This window comes from Corvus kubaryi, unplaced genomic scaffold, assembly GCF_017639235.1.
Source record: "Corvus kubaryi isolate FWS band 111438036 unplaced genomic scaffold, C.kubaryi_AGA036_p1.0 126, whole genome shotgun sequence".
NCBI lineage: Eukaryota > Metazoa > Chordata > Aves > Passeriformes > Corvidae > Corvus > Corvus kubaryi.
Window position 1 is genome coordinate 2,901,691 of NW_024580661.1, and position 24,687 is coordinate 2,926,377.

General features: G+C 45.5%; 1 protein-coding gene across 6 annotated transcripts in view; it reads right to left on the reverse strand.

Moving 5' to 3' along the window:
• Positions 1-24,687, reverse strand: part of MICU1 (mitochondrial calcium uptake 1) — a 73,666-nt gene that overhangs the window by 5,758 nt on the left and 43,221 nt on the right. For all 6 annotated transcript variants that reach the window (XM_042022560.1, XM_042022551.1, XM_042022546.1 and 3 more), the window contains 4 exons: positions 24,411-24,493; positions 19,380-19,577; positions 6,028-6,165; positions 1,861-1,969 (listed from right to left, as the gene is read on the reverse strand). In XM_042022560.1, the coding sequence (XP_041878494.1) occupies positions 1,861-1,969; positions 6,028-6,165; positions 19,380-19,577; positions 24,411-24,493 (528 nt within the window). The remainder of the gene's footprint in view (positions 1-1,860; positions 1,970-6,027; positions 6,166-19,379; positions 19,578-24,410; positions 24,494-24,687) is intronic.

Consider the following 24,687-nt stretch of genomic DNA (forward strand, 5'->3'; position numbering starts at 1 on the left):
CATTTTTTCCCCTCTGAAATTTTAAACAGCCCTTCTAAAATCATAATAATGTTTGCTGCATTGTTAGCAGCAAATTATTACACAAACTAACCTCTTCCTAGTCCCCATCCCAGGAGTAATTTTTACATTTGTTAGTTCGTAACAAGCAACCTTGTGAAAGCTTGACTTTTGGGAGAGCACACCCCATTTATGGTTTATTTGACTTAAATCTGGTTCCTGCCCAAGAAAGGTTCCCTTACCCCAGCCAAACACTTCCAGTTCAGTGTCTGCACGAGCTCATTAATGGCACTTAATTAAACAGCAATCACACTGATTTACCAACTGCATACACACCTAAATTCTGCAAAAATGCATATTCCATGACAGGACAATGCTAATTTCCTGTAGGCACTGAGTAAATTGGATTTGCTGGGCTATTATCTCCTCTGGGATGCTGCTCAGAGCAGCAGCAGCACACCCAGACTTGGTATTTTACTTTTAAATGAAAGAAAATCCTATCAGGTTCTTTTAAGTCTTATGGTAGTGATGATCTAAACCAGAGAGTACAGATGATTTACCCCCAAAAAAATTTAAGATGAGAAGGGCTGCTGACACACACAAGAAGAGATGTGACACGTTTGTTTCCCTCTGCAATTCCACTGCCCCAAAACCTATGCCTTAATATTCCCACAACAGCAGCAGCTGGAATAGCTGATTTCCACAATGTTTAATTCTGCAGCTGCCTAAATAAATCAGCTTTAACTTTGTAGTAGACAAGAATTTCCACTAAGCCTAAAAATCTTTTAATGAGTTTGCCATCTTTTTTTTATATTCTCAGTCTGTTAAAAAAAAAAAATCTCTCTTAAAAAAATCTAGAAGAGCAAAGCACACACTTGTGATGGATCCTGGCAGCAGAGCAGGACTTTGGTTTGAAATATGTTTGGGGGGTTTTTTGCCCTTTTTTTCTTTTACAACAGCATGTCAGATCTAAGAACATACCTGAGACAGACCACCTCAGAGAAGGAAACATGATGAGGAGGAGGAGAGTATGGATTGGTGGGATCAATAAACCACATTATTACCAAGGTCCCCAGGAAACACCAGCTCTGAGGTTTATTCAGCCCACTCCTCTGGACTGTGGGTTATCTGAAATAAGAGTCTCTGGACAGACTCTAATGCTCAGTCTGGGATCTCAGTGGTGTTCCAGTGCTCCCCCTCTTTCCCTCCACCAGCACTCCCAGGAGCTCCAAAGGTGTTTGCCCCTGCTTGGACTTCCAATCAGAAATGCAGCATCCAGCCCTTATTTCTAGGCAAAGTCTCTGATTTTTGAGCAAAGCTGAAACAAAAGAAGGGTTGAGCAGTTCCTACCACCAGCCCCACTGCTGGTGTGCCTCTGCCACATGGACCAGAGACCTTCACAGAAGGTAAGTCTGCAAGAACTTTTTTATGCTCATTTTGGAGGTCTTTTATACAAGCAGAAAAGAAGGTCACTTCAGAAGATGGGGATGAAGAAGAAACACTGGTGTCCCTGGGACCTGGAGCCAGAGCATGTGGCACACTTATCAGGTCACCTTGCCTCTGCACACAGCAGAATGGGCCTGCTGAAGGTACCACCATGCAATCACTGCTTCCTCATCCATTCAGGCTACATTCAGCCTTTTTTCTGCCTGTATCTCAAACTGTGGAAGTAGAAAACCTGAAATCCCTCTTTATGCGTGGATGTACCGAGCTAAGCACCTCATTACAGGGAGGAATTGCAGTTTGGATGCACTTTTAACCTATCAGCCTGGGCTTGTTTGACATCTTCCCAACTCCAAAGACACGGCATGAGTTGTGCTCCCTCAGGTTTTCAGCACCTGAACATCCCACAGGTTTTAATACCTTTATCAAGAGAAGCTCCAGCCATGTGGTAGAAGCTCAAAGCCGTGTCCACATCATTTATGTTCTTCAGAAAAGTGAAGAAGTTCTCCACTTCCTCAAATGTGAGCCCCTAGGACAGAGAAAAGACACTCATGTGGTGATGGGAAACGGAGATCAGGGACAGTGCCTGGAAATGACAAAGTGACTCATTGGCCCAAAGTTGTAGCCAGAAGGGAATTCATCTGCACACTCCAAAAACTCAGCCTTGGCACTTGAGGATGTGAGTTGTGACCCTGTACTTTTGTTCCCCTCCTGCTTCACACTCCTGGCCCCCACCAGTCCTGCAATGGGAGGGGACTGAAAACCATTTCCCAGGTGAGGGGGGACACCACCAGCCTGTAGTTGGGGTGCAGGAGACCACTGCAAACAGGTGAATTTATAATGTTTTTTGAAGCCTGCACACTTGCAATGACAATATGAAACAGTCTGTGCACTGCAAGGTCTCTCCCAAGAGGCTCAGGGATCCCTGGGGGCATCCATGTCTTCTTACCCAGTGTGACAGAAGGTGACACTGCAAAGCACAGAGGTGTCCCAGTTTGCTTTGCTGCTGGAGGCAGGATCCCTCTCTGCTCCACTTACCTGGGCCAGGTGAGCGTGTACTCGGTGAGTGCCGACAGCCACGCTCTGGGATAGTCATGGAAAACATCCTGAGATCCCCAGGAGAGGAAGTGCCGATGAGCACAGCTCTAGGAACCCCACCTGGATACACTACACCTGATCTTATCAACCTGTTCAGCTCCAGCACAACCACAGCAGTGCTGGGACAAGAGCTGGAGCCTCCAGCTCCTCCAGCACAGCCATGGCATGGAGCCAAGGGAGGAGGTGAATCATCACCACAGTAATAACCACTCAGACTCCCTCTCTGGGAGGGAGAAATCAGCTTGTCAAGAGCAGTTCAGGTTCAGGCTCCTCCTATCCTGCCTGGCACAACAGATTGATAGAGCAAGATACTAAAATTCCTAACTGCAGAACATGGCACAGTTCCACGATCTGGATGTGTTCAGCAGGTACTGTCAAATATAAATTTACACAATCTGCTGTAACTCTGCTTGAACAACCTCTAATCAGGGAAGAAGCCACCAATCTTTTGAAAGATAAAGAACGTTTTTAAGGCCTTTCCACACAGACATTTGCAGCTTGTTCCTATCTTTGCTGTGAGTGAGTATGTGGCACTGCACTGATGATCTACGTGTGCGCCGACACATGCAACAGCAGCTTTGCCAGCCCTGGATTCGTGGATCTGGGCCAAAAGGGATGAGATGGCAAAATGGGAGAGCACATGTGGACAACAGAGCTGCCTGAAGAGAGAAATCCCTGGTGTCTCTGCAGGGAGCTTTCCTCAGATGTTTGCCTGCTCCTCTTCCCGAGAGGAACGCTAGGATGCACAGGACAATTAAATTAAATACTGTCCTAGGAAAAAAATAATCCACTAAATCAGGTACTTCTGCAGGAAGCACTGTAAAGATCCCTCTGTTTTGTACAATGGTTCTACCAGAGAAAGTATCTTTGCAATTATCACGATGCCTCCCTGCCTGGGAGCAGGGCACTGAAAGTGCAGAAAGTCAGGAGAAACCATGAGGTGTGTGGCCACTTCCAGGCCAGCAGAAGACACTGTGCTGTGATCTGCCTGCTCTGTTTGGGACATCTGAGGTTTGTAGTGTTCTGAACAAAGAGCCATAAGCCTCGTATTTTCCTGGAATTCACAAAATGGCAGACGCCAAGGGAAGCAGCACTGCTGTCTGTGCAAAATGGATCCTTGTTTGGAATCCTGGCATGGTTTGGGTGGGAAGGGACCTCAAAGCCCATCTCATTCCATGGCAGGGACACCTTCCACTATCCCAGGGTGCTCCAAGCCCCGTCCAACCTGGCCTTTGTGGTCGTTTCATCAGCTGGAAAAGCAAAATCAGTGACACACGTGTATCCTACAAATCCTGGCTTTCATGTGAACAAAACCACTGAATGTCTGTAGCAAGAATACCATCAGTATTATGAAATTTAGTATTTTTTTGAGGAATCCTATAGGTGAGGCTGGCATCAGCATTAACTCTATTCCACGGAATAAAATAAAAATAAAATAAAAATCAGAGACTGGGACAGCCTCAGACAAGTCAACAGATGAATGATCACGTCTTTCAAGGCATTTGTAGCTCCACCTGTTGATTCATAAGCCTGAATCCCTTCATCACCCAAGTAATCCTCACAAAACATAAGCAGGGAGACTCCAGAAGCACTTAACCTGTTTGTAACACAACAGCTCAAACACCTCCTGCAAAAATTAGGGCTTTTCACCTGGGAAGCCAGGTGTTTCACCTCACTGCCACCCCCTGCCATCTCCGCAGAAAAATATCCCAGCCAGCCCCCAAAGCATGTGTAGAAGATTACATGAACCACGAGTTTCTGAAGAGACAGCTTGGCTTTCCTAGCAGTTAGGGGGGCATAAACCAAGTGATACCTTGCTTGTGAATATTACTGATGACTCGGGTCCTTTTTACTAGGAGAAAAGCAGCTGTGTAAGTACAACTTGAGGAGGACAATCATAAGCAACGTTAAACAAAGCAGAGTGTGGCAGCTCTGCTGAATAGGCTAAATTCACCTACCCAGGGGAGGATGGGATTTTTCCTCAAGAAAAATAAAAATAATGAAAGCAGATTAGCAATTAATACAAGAAAACTTACCACTCCCAAAAGCAGGAATGCAGAATAACAGCACTGGAAAACAGCTAAAGATTAGATTAAACCCAGAGTTTTATCGTTTTGGAGGCGGACAGGGTTGCCTTGTGCAGCCAAGGTAATTGCATCAGACAAGGAGGACAAGGTTTGGCACATTCCATAAGAAAGCTCTCACAAGGGAACTGCACTTCCAAGGGAAAGCCTTACTGGGGAAGTTCGAGACAGTTTCTGGGCATTTCATCCTCAGCAGTGTAAGGAATCATGAATTTTCCACCAATTCTGTTCCTTGCAAATATCATTTTTTTTGTCCTATTGCCCATTTTCTCTCCTTGAAAGGCCTTGGAATAAAGGAAGATAAAGACTTGCTCTGATTCTGGCTGGCTGTAAATAGAAAGACAGTCTGGCTGATTTGGGGATGAGGAATAAGGTAAGAACAAGAAGTTCTTCCTCTGGCACAGATGTCAGGGTCTTGGCTTACACATGAAAGGAAGAAAACATCTGCTGTAGGAAACCTTCCAAAATAAATCCCTCTGCCTCTTTTCTCATATATCCAGCTACTGTTCAGTAGTATCTATACACACATACATACATATATATATACACCCCAAAAATCACAGGAAAAGAATCAACAATTTGCAAGCTTTAACAACAGAGCTGATATTTTCTATTAGACACACATTGCATTTAAGCACTTTTTCCTGGAGAAATCAAATTATTCCTGTTAATGTAGGAATCCCATTAGAAACAAAAAAAGGAGCAGACTCTGGTAAAAACTTTTGTTTTATAACACACTTGGCATCTAAACCAGTTAAGAAATAAACTCCAGTTCTGATGTCAGAAGAAAGCGGCTCTAAAACAGCCAGCCAAAGACTTTCCATCCATTCTCACTTTGATGAATTGCTTGTTTATATCCTAGTTAATAAAAGCACATTCCAGCTTAATAAAAGAACATCCATTATAGGAGCAGATGTAAAATTCTAATGCTCAATAATGTCTCAGCCCATACTTACCTTACCTGATAAAGCACATCTTGTGTTATGGGTATCTTATTCCAAAGTCTCTCACCGAATTAATGAGTGCAGGGTGTGCAAACTTACTCCTAAATGGTGAGTAATTTTTCCCAGAAGTTAATAACTAAATAATAAACTGCCTGGTCTGCAGCTAATGAATCCAAGGTCGAGCCAGGAACTGGGAGCACGGCTTCAGTGTTTGTTCTGGCTCCAGACCCAGGGTGCCATTCAGCAAATTGAATTTTTAAAATTACAGCATCTATTTTCATAAGGAACAAACCTACAGCCTGAACTGGCCACTGACCACTGCATTCCCAGCTCTTCCCTCTCTCCACCAGGGCTTAACATGCAGCGGATACTTTTCCGAAGAAGACAGGAATTAACTCATTTCTCAGCCCAGCCTGGGCTGGCTGAGAAATTTCCCCAAATTTTCCATGAACGCCACTGACCTCTCCATCCTGGAAGTGCTTCTTGAGCTGTTTCAGCATGACAGTGAGCTTCTTGGACTGCACCCCGCTGTATGCCAGCAGCATGCTCCCGAACTGCCGCTCCGTGATCCGCCCCTCCACCGGGTCGTGCCGCTCGAACTGGAAGGGAAAGGAAAACAGGGAGATGAAAACAAGGAGCAGCAGAAAGCTCCAGCCAAGGCATGAAGCATAAAAAAGGCACTGCAGGAAACACTGGTGAAGCAGAAATCCTGATGTGCTCCAATATCTGCTTTCCCCAGGATTGTCTCTCAACGTTGTCCCTACGTGCAATTCCTTGGACAGCTCTTGGGAGAAGCCTTTGTATCTTGTCCTCTCAGTTTCATCCCACAGGACTGAGCTAATGAGGGGTTCCATGGTTGCTCTAAACAGGAACAGTGGTTAATAAACCAAGGAGAAGTCCTGTAAAAGTCTTCTAATTTTACTCTTCTCTGCTCCAAGACCAAGTACCAGTGTCCCAGCAAGGGAAGGTTCATGGATGCCTCCAGACTTCACCTTCCCCAAGTTCTCCTCATCCTCAGACCCTTCCAGTCCCTGACTCTTACAAAAGCTGCTGTGAGGCCCCTGCAGAGCTTCCAAAAAGCCCTTGGGCAGAGAAAGGTTTTCTCCACTAAAGCATCTCTCCTGCAGTAGTTTATCTCCTGACTTTCACTGCAGGGAAGGAGGGAAGAGCTATTCCCCAGCTTGGGAAGGTGCTGGGCTGGAGCACCAGGTCTCTGCCCACTGAATAATGGGGATTACATCCTTTCCTTTTTCCCCACCTCTGTGAATCTACAAACATCAACATTAGACTTCACCCAGTCTCACAGATCTCAGCACTTGGGATCCCTTAGTTGGGATAGATTATATCCCTTCACACTTACCAGGAAACACAAGACCAACACTCCAGCTGATCACAAGCCAGACGATGACATTGAACAACAAAATTAATTTTTATACTCATGGGAAACACTTGGTACCAGTGATTGACATTCTGCTGCCTGCTGAGTTTGCCATTCCTGCCTCAGCCGCTCTTCAGTGCTAATGAATTTTTAATTATTAGCATATCAACCAGATTTTGGCTGCTTTTCCCAGTGGGACACCAAGGAAATCCTGATAAGTGAAGCACCAAGGCTGGAGGGAGATCCCAAATGGAGAAATTCTGCTCCTCAGCCCCCTTGTGCGTTCACCTGAGTGGTGCCCAGAGTTTTGGGGAAAAGATGGTGGTTTCTACTGTCATCTGATACAGGCTTTGGGGATCACTCATGATGCAAAATGTGGGCCTCTCCCATCCTCCTGTGCTGGGGAAAGGAGAGGGAAAACTCATTTGGAGGAAATGTTCTTCATTAAAAAGCTAAAGTAGTAGTTTCTGCCACGCCTAAAGAATGCAAAGAAGTTTTACAATGCCCCTGGGACACAAAAATTTGCCATTGGTGCTGCTTCAAAAGCAGCACTGATGCTTTCTTCTGCTGTAATATTTCTAATTTCATCCCCAAAGACACAAACCAGCAGTTTTCTACCAACAGCCTTAAAATACCTCCAGTTTTAGCAGAGCTTTAGGTAGCATCTTTAATTAAAGGCTAGGAAACAGGTCCAAATATTTCAAATCAACCTCCTAAGTGGTGACTATGCTCAGAAAATCTCAAGTTGGTGTCTAAAGGCCCATCAACCCCCTCTCCCCCTGCCCTGCATTAAGGATCAGGCACTGGGCAGCTCCACGGGGTAACACAAGCAAGCACAGCTCCCTGCAGATGGGGAAATAAAGAACCAACTCCTTGCAGTACTTTTGGAACTAAACCTTCAGATTGTGGCCAGTTTTGCACTACCAGATGCAAAAAAGACCAGAAAGGAAAAATTAAAAAGCTTTTCATCTTCATTTTTCTACTGATACACCACACAACTATGTGCAAGAAACAAAACAAAACAAAAGCCTGGAAATGATGGAATTTGTGCTGCTTATTATTTATCTCCCTTTAAAATTAACATCTCTAACATTAAATCAGAACAGTCAGATGCCCACTGTCACATACAGTGGTGCTCATTGCAAAGGTCAGCCCAGAAGGGGGCTGGGAAGTGAGAGCTGGTCCGCATCCAGTTCCCAAATTCCAATATAAGCACCACTGAACTGAGAAGAAGCAACAACATCACGGTGAGGGATCAAGAAAGTTCAAATCTTGCCTCCTAGCTACTGTCAGATGCATTTCAATTAATTACAGAAGGGATAAGCAGGGCATGTCATTCAAAGATGATGTAGACAAATTTCAGGGAGGGAATTCTACTTTTTTTTTTTTCTGGTATGTCAGAGATTGTGCTTATCCATGAAGAAACTCAGCTTCAAAGGATTTGTGAGTGGAAACCCATTGATTTCTGATGAAAGAAAACCCCCAGCTACCCCTGACACCCCCCTTTCCCTCCTCCCTGTTGGGAGCAGAGATACATCCATGCTCCTCTACCCTCTGGAATGTCTTCTAGCCAAACACAACTCACCACTTGGAAATGAAGGAGGGTGCAAAGCCTACAGGAATTTTTCTTTCAGTACTCAATACACAGCCTACAAACAGTGTTAAGTGTTAAAATCCTCTGGGAAAAGGCAGGGGAAATAGTGCCATTGCCAGGTAATCACGATTATTTGCCTCCGTGCACAGGATGACACTGTACAGGTCGTTTTTCTGGTCACTCGGGGGGGAAAACAACCCCAACCCCTACAAGGAGGGGACGCAGGGCACAGCACACGGACTCATTAGAGGCAAAAGAGTCCTCTGACAGCCCTTCCCTTTCATGGATCCTAGAGAAGGAAAAGCAGGGCCAAAGCACTCCCTGACCTGGCATCGCTGCGACCGCCCAGAGGGGGACGGAGCAGCTCCTGCTCCCAGCATCCCACCAGGACAAACAGAGAGGACGGGGGTGCTGGCCCGTCCCAAACTGCAGCTCCAAAATCTGCCCACGCAGTCGGACAGCGCGGCCAGCACCGCCGGAGCCGCTTCCACTGGCAGCCGCTGGGTGCCAGCAGGATCCCGCATCCGCGCAAGGCAAGCGGAATGGGATGTAGTGCTGGCCAGCGCTCTCCTGCCGGCCAGGACACCCGAGGTGCCGAAGAAATTCGCTTGAAATATAAAAGGCTGTGTTTTGAAATTCATTCAAAGCCAACGTGACGTGAAAGGACATCCAAGGCGTTTATGGAACAGTTCACCGGGAACTGTAGTGACAGGACAGGGGGAATGGCTTCAAACTGAAAGAAGGGAGGTTTAGACGGGATATTGGGAAGGAATTGTTCCCTGGCAGGGTGGGCAGGCCCTGGCACAGGGTGCCCAGAGCAGCTGGGGCTGCCCCTGGATCCCTGGCGGTGCCCAAGGCCAGGCTGGACACTGGGGCTTGGAGCAGCCTGGGACAGTGGAAGGTATCCCTGCCCATGGCAGGGGTGGAATGAGATGAGCTTTAAGATCCCTTCCAACCCAGGCCATTCTGGAATCCTACAGAAAGGGAAGAAGGCAGGAGAAATGGGGCGCAGCCCTTCACTTCACCAGCTTTGCTAGCCCAGTCCCAGCAGCCAGTCCAGATACACAGCAGGGTACTCCCTGATTCTTTGCTATTTAAAAGATTACCCATAACCTTAAACACGTGTTAAATAGTCCCAAACTCCCCCCAAACCTGACAGGATGAGCATATTCCTGCTCCTCTATAAGATGAAATGCCCAGTTTTGTTCAAATAACCCCACTCTCCATCCTTCTGAGAGAAAAGCTTCCTCATATGAGGAGAGCAGAGGACAAATAAGCAATTTCCCCTGCTTCCACATCTCCTTAATTGCACAACTTTATGGAAAGGCAATACAAGGATCCATCATAAAACAATAGACCCATAATATCTTTTCTTCCTTGCTTCACTGTTGTTTTCCTCCACTAACTCAATCCGCCTTGCCCTGCAGGAAATCAAATCCCAGGCTCTGAGGAGCATCCAGCCCAAACCAATTCAGAGACACCACCACGAGAAACATCCTGGTGGGAAAAAAAGAACCTGCTGGAGTTTCCTAAATGCAGACACTGGTTTCCTCTCACCTCTCCTTCTGCCAGCAAGGCTCACTGGTGGGAAATGAAGCAGCTCCGACGGCCTCAGGAAAAGGCCAAGTTTGGGTACCACATACATCTCAGGGGAAGGTTTCTCTTCCCAGCTGACTCTCCTTCCTCCTCAATAAATTTGTCATAACCAATAGTATTAACAGGGGAAAACTCTACCAAGAACTCCAATGCTGAAATCCTCTCCAAGGGGAGAATGGGAGTTTAAAAAGCTGCTCAAAAAAGGGGGAGCAGCGTTTTGTGATTGCTGCCACCAGACCGAACTGGGCCCAAGAAAGCAACCCCTGCTCTGCAACTGGGGAGGGGACACCAAAGCCCTCAGAGAGGGCTCAGCATCACCAGACAACCACGAGTGGATGTAAAAACCTCCCATGGAAAAGCGGGATAGATTGTGCCCCTCCTTCCCAACCTGGCATTTTTGGGCCAGACACACACTGGGGCTTGTGTCTCTTGCTTTGTTTGCTGGAGAAGATGGCTAAAATAACCTGCAGGCCCTTCCACTTGGCACAGGCACAAACAGCATTTAGGATCCACCAAATCCCATCGGTGCAAGAAACACCCAGTTGTAACACGACCCAGCACACTGAAAACACAGCTCAGACTTTTCCTAAAGCAATGCCAAAAGGATATACTTCCTATCCTCTTCAAACACTCATATTAGCTAAATATCCAGCTGTATTTTAGCAGGCTCTTAAATTTTTAGGAAGGTTTCCCCTAAAAACCAATCAAACAGTTGATATATTCCCTACAATCTCAAAGCAGGGATCTTAAATAAATAAATGTATGTGTGCCACGTTCCTAATTGAGACAGCGAAGAGAAGTACATCTTCAAGGACTTTTGGATGGAGAGAGAAGTGTTGAGGGATGACTTATGAGCTTCTTTCTGCCGGTTAAAAAAAACATCCATAGGAGAAATATTGCTAATACTAATTCTGTCGGGTTTAGGGGTAGTTGAAAAAGGTGACCTGTTCCCAGAGCTGCTCTGTGCATAATAAGGAATCAAAAGGGTCTGGGAAATGATGATTTGTAGGGTAATGATGACCCTTTAAAGTGGTATTTGCTCAAAGCTTTATTTGACAGGCTGTAATACATTATTTATCTGCAAACTACTGCAGCACTGGCTCTGTTTACTGTTCTGTAGAAGGAGGCTGCCAGGATCTCTTGTCAAGTTGCATATACAACTATGACAGGAAGAAAAAGAAAGGGGAAAACACTATATATTTCCCTAAATCTCAGCAACCTCGTCTGTCCAAAAAAATTTAATGTATTTGTGAGTAAGCTGAAGTGTTTGCACAGGCACCAAATTACTGCCAAAAAAAAAGAAAGGCAAAAGTTTCTAAAGGGTTTTTGTCTGGGAAGATTGAAGATTTAAAACACTGATTTTTTTGGGGGGATATTTATGCTGAAAGGTTTCTTCTGTGGACATGGATCTAAAGCACTGGGTTTTGCAAGATGAAGCTCAGCCCGCTCTGGACACAGCCTACAAAGAGCCCCCGGGTGTAATTACTGCATTATTTGATAAAACCCCCTCAAAGACACAGCTCTAAAGATGATCAGAGCTGCCAACAGCAGGGGGAATGAAAATGGGAAGGAGGAAATGCCAAACCCAGCCTGGACCATCGCTTCTCTTTATCTTAAAAAATAATAAAGAAATCAAAGAAATGGGAGCTATTTTCACACGGGGAAAATCCAATCTTCCAAACGCTTTTCCCTGTTGGCACTTTCCCCCCTCTGCCTAAGTGAATATGTAGCAGCCAGGTTAAAAACGTCCATCTGTCAGCAGCAGTGCAATCCCAGCAGACCTGATGTTGGAGAGAAGCTTTGGAGATTTCATTGACCTTGGCAAGCCACTGCTGCCTGCAAGGGGGAAAAACTCATTCCCATCACCAGCCACTCGTTCCGCTTTAATGAGCAATTAAAGAAAGGTTATGTAAAGATGGCTGCACTTGAACTTCAGCCCCATGAATGAAAATATCTTCCTGCAGGCTCTGAAGAGATCTGTGTTTTGAAATTCTGAGCAGCGAGGGAACGACAGGAAGGAAACCTAAAGAAAAGGAATCAGTAATGCTAAGGAAAAAGGACGTGTCTGATAAATTGAAGGGACAGAGAGGGGGAAGAGTTGAGCAGCCTCCTCTCATGTCTGCTCTCCAGAGCTGGCTCTGTTACTGCCATTCCTGCCCTTGACAATGCTCCTGGTACCAAGGAACAGAGCAGTTCTTCCATCCCACATGCTCCCTGAATAAAGAGGAAAGTTCAGAAGCAGAACAAACTCCCAGCCCTCCTGCAGGAAAACACACAGGACAGTGGAGCTGCAATTACCCGAGTGAAGCCATTACTCTGAAAAATACCAATATTCAAGTCTCCATGGAACTGCTGTACACAGTTTTATTAAGAAATACAACTCCCTCACGGCCTGTTAAGAGTTTCTGCTGTTCTGCTTGACCTTGGTGCTCGATTTCCCAAGAAGAGTAAGTTTGCAGGAGTTTAATTCAGCCTAGCAGGGAAAAGGGTCCTGCTCCCAAGTCCTTCCTGCATCAGCAGAAGCAAAGCCAGGGCCAAAGCACAGCCAGCCATGTGTGGAGGTGCAGAACAGCTCTGAATTCAGAACCTCAAAGGGGAGAAAGAGCAAGAAGACTGAGGTGTCTGTTCATCCAGAAGAAGGAGGAGGCAGAAGTCAGGTACCTGCTACAAGAACACGTTCACACAGACATCCCCAACCTCCTGCCCACCAACTTTCCACATTCCCTGGCTGTCGGTTAACTTGGTTGTGCACACATGAATAGAGCAGCATCTGTGCTAAATATCTTACATCTTCTAATTCATGGACTCTGACACAAACCTTCACACACTCCTGTGGCAAGGTAATGAATCCAACTAGCACTCCTGGGGCTTTATTTGCAGGGGTCCCGCACAAGGCTCTGCTGCACTGCCGAGCTCGGCAGCGGATTTACACACCCTTCATAAACCAAAGGAGCCTGTTGGTACAGAGCAAAGCCTTCCACTGCCGCTAATGAGCCAATAAATAGAATTTCCAATAAAATCCTCCACGGCTTCCCCTGCAGAACCACTGCATCAACCACACTGAAGTCACCCGGTTCAAATACAAGCAAGGCAGCAGCGGGTGTTTTCTCACCAGGTGGTTGCCCCATGAAGCCTCCATCCCAAACAAGAGGATGGCACAGCTGCTCCTCTATGTTCCAGCCTATCCCAGCCATGCTCACAAGCAGCTGCAGCACATGTCCTGCCACACCATGCCAGCCTCACTGGCACACTCTTGGACCACTGGATATTTTGGTGACCAGTGACAGGACCCAAGGGAATAGCCTGAAGTTGTGTCAGGAGAAGTTTAGGCTGGATATTGGGAAAAGGTTCTTCCCCCAGAGGGTGGTCAGGCACTGAACAGGCTCTTCAGGGAATGGGCACGGCCCCAAGGCCGCCAGAGCTCCAGGAGCGTTTGGACAATGCTCTCAGGCACAGGGTGGGATTGTTGGGGTGTCTGTGCAGGGCCAGGAGTTGGACTCCATGATCCTGTGGGTCTCTTCCAACTTGGGACATTCTGTGATTTCACAGCTGACATGCAGATGCTTGATATGCTCTTATAATCCTGGGGCCCCCCAAACCACCCCAAAGACTCTTCCTCTGCCTTTCAGAGTGAGGCACTGGGAAGGTTTGATTTCTCTGGTGCAAATTTCCTCCCTTGGATTAGGGAGGAATCACTTAGGAACAGCATTTGTGGCATCTTCTGACTGAGGCCAGAAGCCCAGCTTTCGGTAACTCACCCGTGACAGCGAACCTCCACCCACCAGCACTCCCCCTGCTTAATGGAAGAAGGGACTGGAATTCAACCTGCCTTGGATTTCAGCTAAACTTTCCCTGGTGCACACTTAGGCATTTCATTACCTGCTCTGCTGTTCCTGATTGATGAAAATAACTTGTCTCAGACTCCTTTATGGTGACTCCTCGTGTTTACTCAGACAGTTACATCTCCCTTCTGTCTTTCCTTTAAGCTGCACGCGCCATGGCCTCATAACTTATCCCTATTCTCAGATTTTTTTTTCCGTAATAATGTTCCACTCTGAATTCTTCCCAAGTCTTTGGCTGACACTGGACAAGAACTGAATGCCAGCTTTTCCCCAAACCTGAGATAGTGCAGTCAACCTGAAAGCCTCACGTGACCCTCTCCACTCACATGCCAAGACAAAAGCAGGCTCCCAGCTCTGAATGCCATCAAAACCAGGATGAGCTGTCCAGATCACTTCCACTGCCTGCCTAGAAATTCCCAGATTACATATGTATATGCTGGACTGTGCCTCCTTAACTAACTACAGAGTTCCCTGATATGAAACTATTCACAGCAGTTGAATGATCCCACTTTTAACTGGAGATGTCAGAAAATTCTGTCACCCACCACACTTCTATGGCTATCCACCAAAGGCAGGGACATCAGCCTCATTTCTGTTCCCTAAACTTCTAACACATGAAATGCAGAAGAAGGAATATGCAGGTCTGTGGGGTCTCCTGGTAACTCCCCTCTCCTTGGCACCAAATGCATCGTGGCTTTGTCCATCTCTGACTTCAGCAAGTACTTCTGGAGGGCAAAATCCTCCATATCCAGATCCTCTTTTCCTCCAGAGCTGTTTAAAGGTTATTGGTTATCAACATACGTTTTATCTAGTCAGGGCATGACAACAGTGACACAGACACATCACTCATCCTCTGGGATAAACAGAGGACTCACGGGCACGCTTCAGGCTTTCTGTATTTAGCCATCGGCCCATCCTCCTCTCCTTCCCCTGCAGCCAGGTCAGGAAATCACTAACAAAGAACCCAAACAACTTTTCTGTCTGTCATTAACTGCCCCACTGAAGAGGCAATTCCACCAGTGCTGGTTTGGCTTTTCAGATGTAAGGATCATGTGAAGGAAGAGAAAGCAAGTCTGGGACTAAAGCAGGAGTTATAGAGGATACAGGTACAGAACTAGGTGTAGAACTGACAAAGCTATGTAAGTATACAAAATCCATTACAGGACTGCTGAAAAGGCAGAATTTGTAAGGAAGAAGAGAAAATGTTACATTCCCCATCATTGTTCCCACAGGGGCCATGTCAGTGGTGAGGCTGAAGTGAGAGGATCAGCAGGTAAAGGACAACTTTGAGAGACAACACAGCTAATCATGACAGAGACTGTCATAAAGGTGACTTAAAATAAAAATAAAAATGTCTTGTATAAGTTCAATAGCAAATTGACCTCTAAAAAGTCAGCGTTTTGGGTCCTTCCTTACAAAGCTCAGCTAATCTGACACTGTCAGACCTCATTTTTCAGGCTACTCAAAACAATTTATTTAAGTTACTCATTTTTCCCCTAAATGACTGCAGCAGAAACAAAGAAATGTGACTCATTACTGCAAACTTTGTTGCCTATGTTAACAAATCACTGAAAACCTGTATTGCTCTGCCAGCCCATATAAAAACAAGGCAGAATCCCAAAAAATCTTGAGTAAGCTGGTAACAACAGAGCAATTTTTAACACCTGGTACAGGATTACTCAGATACCAACTACCCCAACAACGGGACTCAGAAGAGAATGGCAATTGCAGACTCAAGTGATTACCCTAGAACCCAACTGAGCAGCATCAGAAATGCCTTCTGAAAGCAGAGTATTTGTTAAGACAGGCCTGAGATCCCAAAGGATCCAGGACTATCCTAATCAAGTGTGTACAGATGGAAGAGCATCCATCACCCCTTCTTCATAAAAACCAAACCAGGCAGCAACTGTATTGGCATTGACCATGAAAACAGGAACTTCCAGGATAAAGAAGTTACTCCCACATCTCAGAACAGACACAGAAAATAAGGAATTTTCCATATGACAGCAATGATGTACCTTTGCCATATTCTTACAGAATCCCATTTTACTTTGCCTGGAAGACATTTTTCTTGGGAGGGACATTGGGGCACCCTTAATCCCTGGGTAAGATGACAAAATATGGAGATTAAATCAGTGCTATCAGCAGGTTGTGGGTTGCCTTGCAGGGGTGACAAAGGCATGGAGAACAAAAGGGCTCACACATCTCTTCTAAAGGCACTTCCAGAATCCTAAAATATTTAGGCTGGAAGAGCCCCACAGGCTGGCTGGGACTCTTTTGGTCCACCAAGGACACAGGAATATCTGGGACAGGCACTAACAAGCAGAAATTGCATAAACGATGATGTCAAGTCCTATTCATCTTCCAGACTCACAGAGATCTTCCTCTCCAAACCAAAAAAAGAGCCCGACACCACCTGTCCCAAGGGGACACAGCTGCAGAGCCTGGCCAGACAAACTTGTCACTGTTTGTCAAGATAAGCCACTCCGGCTGTAGGCATGAAGGCAAGGCAGTGGGAACGCAGCAAGGAAAAGGTGAGGACCTTTTGCTGGGCTGGTTCCTGGGGCTCAGCCTTAGCTAAGCAGGGCCACCCCATAACCCAAAAAACTGACCACAGCTTCCTCCAAGTAGCCAAACCCCAAAGAGTTGTCATAAGGCATTAAAAGCTTCTCCTCTACCTCTGGTTGTGGTTACTTTCCTCATCCTTTCCTTCCTGCAACTGAGTTGACTGCTGAGTCTCCATAAAATGACTGAAAATATACTTGCATCAAAAAAGAAAACAAGCAGAAGAGAAGAAAACACCAGGCCATGGTTACTTAAACCTGCTGTCAGCACTTCAGCCATTAGGAATCTTGAAATGCTTAGGGCTTTGCCTGATTTAATTCCTCTGTGAGAGTTTCTGCTGAATCTTAGCAAGAAATATGCATGGATATTTTGACCAAAAAAAAAAAAAGAACCAAAATCAGTAAGAGGAAAGATAAAGTGGGTTCAGATAGTCAGAAACTATTGTTCCCCCTTCAGTCAGCAGAAAACAGCTCTCAAGTGTATGAACTGCAGAAATGCCTGGATCCTGGGCTGAAAGGAAAACAGCTTTTAAAAAAGGTTTTTCTTAAAGTAGATTTCTTTTGGAAGAGACAAAGCCAGCATCCCAGTTTGAGAACAGAGGCTCTGGGTCACTCAGGGGCTGCAAGCTGCCCCAGGAGATTTTCAGACCTGCATTTCCCCAAGGACTTCCCTGGAGCTCTGAACATGAACAAAAACTGGGTTTCAAATCAACATCCCAGCTTCAGACCATGCTCCAGTTTTACTGAGCCAGCAAAGGACGAGTAGATGAGGGAACAAGGTTTCAGCTGAGCACCACTTTTCACGTCTTCCTGATTCACATGGGTCAGGGTAAACCTTCTCTTCTCAAGAGACATCTCCTCACCAATTAGCACATTTTTTAAGCAGCTGAGTTCATTAGGGCACTCCATGGGAAAGGAACAACACAAACCCACCAGACACTCCTACAAAAAGCTCCTTAACTGTGAACAAACACATCAAATGTGAAGCAGGGAGAAAAGGTGGGAGATCATGTCAAAAGAGACAAAAGCTGAAGAGGAGAGAAGCCAACGCTGAGGACAGAAATAGGCCTGTTTTGCCTAAATCAATGAGAGCTACGAACACGAAAATCAGGGCTTTAGGACCATGAACTCAGGGAAAAGTTAAGTTTGGCAGAACAGACCCATCAATGTTTCGGTGGAAATGAGTATCAGGAATGCCAAGCACAGCCTGGTGCTGTGCTCAAGGGTGCTGGCAGGGAGTCAGTAACGATGCCTTTATGATATTCAATAACTTACCCAGACATAAATATCTTTTACTGTCCCCCAGTTAATAACTAACCTGTTAGAAAAGCAACTACTATTAGCCAGGAAGACACACAGTTGATTGAAATCATTAAAAACTAAATTGTCACAGGAGGAAAAGAAGAGTAAGTACCATGAAACTGAAAAAAAAAAAAAAACCATTGCTTCTTAATGAAGGAAGTGGGGACCCATGGAGGGAGCACAGGGTCAGGGACACTTCAGTGCCCGCCCCTGGAGTGAATATGGCAGTGGAAAGCCAGAGGATAGAATTATCTCTGTTACCTTTACATTCAAGTTACAGCTTATGTTTCTTCACCTTAAAAAGTATTTTACTCGTTTCAATTTGCAGAGGCACTGAGGAACTGACCCAGTTCACAAAGAACATTGTCTTCAAGCAGCCTATTCCCCCTGCAAAGGCAGGGCCACACCACCTGCTTTAATGACCATGAAATGAAGGCAGTGACCGGGGCAGCTGCCTTCACAAAAATAAAATAAGCAGTCCTTGGGTCAGTTTCTTACTTGGATTTGTAAACTCCAAGTAAAAAAGGGAATAAATTTAGTTTAAAATTGAAATGACTGACTTGATAAGAACTTAATAAAATGCTGATCACACAACCTGAGCATGTGAGCAATAATACACCAGACTGCAGCGACAGAGCTCTGAATACCCTTCTCTTAATAGGTTGGGGGGATTTTGTACACAAATCCCGATTTCCAATGCAAATAAAAGCCTGGCTTTGCTCAAGCCAGGTTGAACCCTGGAGCCTGATGCACTGATGGGCACCATTTCCAACTGAATCAGCTCTACTTGGGAGCTGAGACACAGACCAACAAGTCCCCTGTTGCTATCCTTGTACTGATGTTACACAAAAGAGCCAAATTTTGAAGGGTGATGCTTAAATTTAGGTCATGTGACTAGGAGCAGGAGGCTGAGCGCTGTTGTTAAAACTCAGGGTAATGCAAATTAAAAAGGAGACTAAATTCAGAAGAGATGAACAACATCTCTTATAAAACATGTTAATCCAGGACTGAACAACAGATGTCACATAATGGAGACCACCTATTTAGCAGGATTCAAACAAGGCTTGAACACTTACCCAGCAGAAACATTCAGAACAATGAAGCAAACAGAAAAGGTGGGGACAAAAGCAGAGATGAAGAGTTTTGGGGATGCTATAAAACCTGGTTCTTCAGGGCACAGCTCACTGATTAGGACTGAGACAAACCTTCCTCAGCAAGGTTGCAACAGGCCACTCACAACTGCTGTTGTTTTTTCCTTCAATCATCTCAACCATCTCCATCAGCAGTGCCAAGGCAACAGCCAGGCATCTAGAGGGACACACACCCGGGATGTGCTGGCTGCTCCAACTCCACAAGAGCTGGAGATGTTCCTTGGGGAGTGCCCCAGGCACTGAAACGCTCATCATGAATTTAAGAGGTTGGATCTGTGAGTCACAGCTGGAGGAATTCCCCCTGTACCCTTCCCAGGCTCGTGCCCCCTCCTGCAGCACAGCCAGTGCTGCACTGCCCTCCCCTGTGCAAGAAAACCACCCCAAACCTCGAGCTTCAGAATGTCGTGCTGCAGCTTGCGCTGGAAGTCCAGGAAGTGCGAGATGGTCAGCTTGCCCTTCAGGTCAGCCCCGAAGAAGTAGGTGGTGAGGGCGGAGTTGAAGCCGGTTTTGAGGGTGTTGCCGGTGGTGGAGCGGTCCCGGTGGCGCATGCCCATGCTGGTTTGGGAACGGATGATGCTCTGCACCTAAAAACAACACGGGCAACGTCACAATCAAAACCATACCAGCCAAGTACCAGGATGAAGTACTCCATGCTCAGCTGTGGCATCCTCCTTTCTTTTCCTCCTAAAACAATTCTCAAAAGACACAACAATTCAAAAATTTGGCTGAACTTAGGAGAATCAAAGAATGATTCGGGCTGGAAGTGACCTTAAAGACCGTCTAGGTTCCAAAACCCTTCCATAGGCAGGGACACTTTCCACTAGACCAGGTTGCTCCAAGCCCTGTCCAGCCTGGCCTTGAACACCTCCAAGGATGAGGAGTCCACAACATCTCTGGCCAACCCAGGGTTTGTTTTTTTCAGTCCACTTTAAAGAAAGAAGAGAATCAAGTGCTTAAAATGAGTTTAGGGAAACAATTCACCCAGTCTGCAGATAAACATTCTAGTGCTGATCCTACCCCTGGTCAGCAGAGCAGCTTCTTTCCAGCAAAACCCCAGGAGGTGAGAAAGCTGCACCAATCGTGGGGAAGAAAAAACTCCTTGAATGTTTTAGAGCTTCCACTCCTTTACAGCCCATCCCTGTAAGCTCACACCAACCCCAGTTAGCTCACAACACATTTCCTTCCCACTTGTGCACAAATCCTGGGGTTTCCAACCCAAGGGCACCCTCTCCTTGCTGCCTGCTGCTCTCTGTCACAGCTGGAAGTTCCTCCATCCCTGGGGCTGTCCCACCCAGCACAAAAGTCTCTTCAAAAAAACTTCCCTCCCCCACAAAAGATGCCAAAAAGTTGACCTTGAAGGATGTGACAGCCTGAAAATCCAAGAATGTGTTATTTTAAGGGTTCTGTGCAAATTGAAGGGGGCAGCCAAGCGAAATGCAGTCATCTCCTCTCTCCACCCTCAAATACCTCACTGAACTATCCAAGTTGATCTGAGTGATTATTGCCGGGATATGAGAAGCCAAGCTTATTCTCTGTGTAGTAACTGATCTCTTCCAACAAGGCAGCAAAAGGATTCATATTAAGGACAACAAGTTTGAAAAAGGAGGGGGGAAAAAAGCCACCTGACAACAGAGGCTTCCCAAAGCTCCAGCAAACACCGCTGCTTTGCCATCAGCCTCTTCCCCCTGCTGACAAAAGTTGGAAGGGAGGCAGAAAAGCAGCTGCCAAGAGCTCCAGCTGTCACAAGGACGCCAGAACCTCCTCACTGAGGTATTCAGCATGTTCAACTTTTTCCTAATGAGAGAGTGAGTGCTGGAACAGCCCCAAAGGGGATGCTCTGGAGGAAAATGCTGTGCTGTTGCTGCTGGGTTCACCTTGCTGGAAATCCTGCATCTGAGCCAGAGACTGCTGGCTGTTCTTCTGCCACAAGGAAAATCAAGAGGAAAAAAGTACAGAAAAGAGGTTGTGAGGCTTTTTGGTCCCCATGATGTGAGGAAGGGTGTGAGGTGACCTAATTGTGGCATTCAGTGCCAGAAGGGAGCCTGCAAGAAATATGGAGAGAGACTATTTACAAGGGGTAATGGCTTCACACTGCAAGAAAGGAGCTTTAGACTAGATATATAGAGGAAATTCTTCTCTGTGTGGGTGGTGAGGCCACAGCACAGGGTGCCCAGAGCAGCTGTGGCTGCCCCATCCCTGGAAGTGTTCAAGGACAAGCTGGACAGAACTTGGAGCCACCTGGGATAGTGGAAGGTGTCCTTCCCCATGGCAGGGGGTTGGAAGGAGATGATCTTTAAGGTCCCTTCCAACCCAAACCATCCAGGAATTCTCTTATATTTGCACTGTAAACAGCAGCTCCTTAGTTTGCTTTGTGCTCCTCTGTTAACTGTGAGCTCTGCATGCAGCACATTTTGGAGACAAATATTTATAAACTGTCTGAAGCAAGGCAATTTATGTCCAGCTTGGAAAACTGCCCTTGTTCCTACACGAGTGTTTACCACACTGCTGACTGCTCCACAGAGCAGCTTTTCCTGGGTGTTATTTATATGGAATCCTATGGCTCTCTCCTCCTCTCCCATCTCTAACAAGTGTCAGACAGATTGAAAATCCACCTGGGGGCACTAGAGCCAAAATGATTTAACCAGTCCCTGTTTTGGGTAATCCTTTTAATGCCCAGAAAGGCAGGCACCACTGCAAGGAGCTGCCCTCACACACACCTCATCAATTGTACAAGGATGTGGAACCCTGAGATGCTCCGCTGTTTTTTGCTCCTATTTCAGACTGTTTGTGATGTTTCATCTTTTGTACCAAATGAGGGGGAAAAATCAATTAAAATAGTTAAAGACTCAAAGAGAAATCACCAGTAACACTGCCTGCAAGTTCACTACTTTTCAGCCAGCTTTTATTTAAAAATAGAAGAGCAAACTAACAATTTACATGCCAAGGGATGAAGAATTGAAGACAATACTGATGCAGGCACCACATTATTCAGGACTAAGCACTAACCACCTGCCCCAACTGGATAAAAAACCTGAAAGTCTTCAGCAAGGCCTGAATAAATTCAGTATTTTTTAATTAGGTAGTTAAAGCCTCCAACTTAGTCACATATTAGCTAAATTACTGAAGTAATTTTCTTTCCTGATGAGGTTTTCAAATATCAGTGAGAAGAGAGACCTGCTGTTGGCTGCCTCCAAAGACCATGTGTGAGGGAGGGGTAGGAAGTTCATTCTCACATGCTCACAGCCAGCAGGGATGGAATGATGCTTCCCTGATAATCCTTTTCTTCCCCTTCTTATGCCACCCATTCTCCCCAAAATGATGTTGCTCTTTTAAACTGCTGCATAATCCTCTGAGAGGGCCAGTTCCAGCTGCTCCTGCCAGGTAAGATTTACAAGACAGAGCTGCAAACCCTGCCATCCTTCATGCTCCTCCTGAGGCATTTCCATAAGGAGTGAAAAAGAGGATTTTTCATCTAAACAATTGTTTGTAATGTTACATGTGTGCATAACGGGATGTATGTGCCTCCCACTGGAGCTCTGCTTGTTCTTGCAGCAATTCAGTATCTTCACAGGTATCTTCTCATTTTCCAAAACATCTCCTTCATCCTGTGACTCTCAGGCTCTGGAAGATCAGCCTTCACCCAAATATTCTGATGCTAACCAGGAACTTTATTCCTTTCTATACAGGCACTGACGCATGTAACCAGCTTAACAAAAATACCGTCCCCTTCCTAAGGGCTTTTAAGTGACTTAATGCATGTATAACTTTCCCTGGCCTACTGGATGACTTCAAATCATTTATTCAATTTTGTACCTTCATCTTCACAGTGATTAGGAAACATTCATCCTGTAGAAATGTTCCTTTTTCATTTTACACGGCTCTAATAAAAAAGCCAAACATGACACCTGTGTTAGCACCTTGGCATCACTGCATTTTTAGTAGGAGGTTAATCATTCTCTGCTCTTTTTAAATTCATCTATCTCCATAACTGATTTCATTCTAGAACATTACAACTACCATAAATCACCTTTTGGACTGTTCAATATGATCACATAGCTGCAGTGGAGTGCTATCTCCATGCACTATGCAGATAGAAGGAAGAACAGCAATTTTTACTTGGGGAAAGGAAGGAAAGGAAGGAAAATGAACAAAACCCCACGTTTACATTTCAAGCTGTCAAGTGAAGTGATACCAGACTGCAGATAAACACACTCCAGTCTCCTCATAGTCCAAAGTGTGCATCTAAAACCCTGTACTTACCCAGATATATTCCATGGCTCTGGAGCAAGCTCGTGATGATGACATCATACATACAGATAATAATTTAAGGAGGATGACAGCAAAAGATTAGAAGGGGAGGGTAATTCAACAGACCTCCTTTGCCAATAGTTCTTCCCACTTATAGCAAGTGCCCCAAGCACGACCTTGCAGAGACTCTTCTGCAGTTAATTACTCATTGAGCCAACTGATGAGTAAGAATCTGTCCCTCGATTCTCCAGAGCTGCTTTGTTCTCAGGTATCACTTTGTAAGTGCATTTAAATTTCCTTTAATGAATAGCACACACAGGTGATTCAGGATGTGATTTCAGGATGTTTATAAGTTCCCAATATCTTAAGGCTAGAAATAGACAAGAAAAATCACACTCTTCTGCCTGGGGAGGGCAAATCTTTTCCCCACTGACAGCTCGAGCCTTCAATCTATTCTTAGTCAGACACAACCACAAATCACAGCTAATAGGCGGAGCTCACCAGTATCAGACATGAAGGCTGAACTCATTAAAAAACCCTCAGCAAAGTTCCTGTTGATGAAGCCTTGTAAGAAGTAGAGGACTAATGAAAATATGCTCTCAATAACACGTTTTTGGATTACACTAGAATAAGTGGATAAATTCTCCTCTGAAGCAGACTTACCTTGGCTATTCTCTGAAGACAAATAAAATTAAGGAATGCAGTAGAAGCTGTGAAGGAAGTAGGCTCAAAATCCCACTATATCAGTAGAGTGAAAAAAAGTTCTTTGCCTACTTTGAAGGTGACTTTTTGTAAGGGAATGTTACAGAATCATAGAACGGTCTGGGTTGGAAGGGACCTTAAAGCTCATCCAGTTCCACCCCCTGCCATAGGCAGAGACACCTTCCACTAGACCAGGTTGCTCCAAGCCCCACCCAGCCTGGCCTTGAACATTGGTGACAAAATCACAGGAAACCTGAGTTTGTACTGATGGTTGCTCTGGTTGAATGAAAAACTTTGTCTTGAAATACTCAGTTTAAAGAAACAAACAGCAGGCACTGAAGCAACACAGCAGAACACAGAAGGGAAAGGTGTAAACCAGCACTAAGCACTAACATAAAAGGCAGTAACATCACAGAGGAATGCTGTGCTTATGGCTACGATGCCACAGCACTGATTGTTCAACTTGCCTGCTCAAACTCCTCCATGTCCACCTCGCCATCACCGTTCAGATCAAACATCTTGAAGGCGATTTCAAAATTCCTCTGGGGAGCTATATAAAAGAAACAACAACAAAACACAAAAACCAGTTAACAAAGATACAAAAGCTCAATTAAAAAAAAGGCACAAGTTCTGAATGACTTTATCCAAAAGTAATTTGTCTAATTCTTGCAATTTTAGCAAGGAAATGCATCTCTTAGGAGCCTCTAGCTATGAGCTTCACGGTGCTCCTTTTACCAAAGGTCT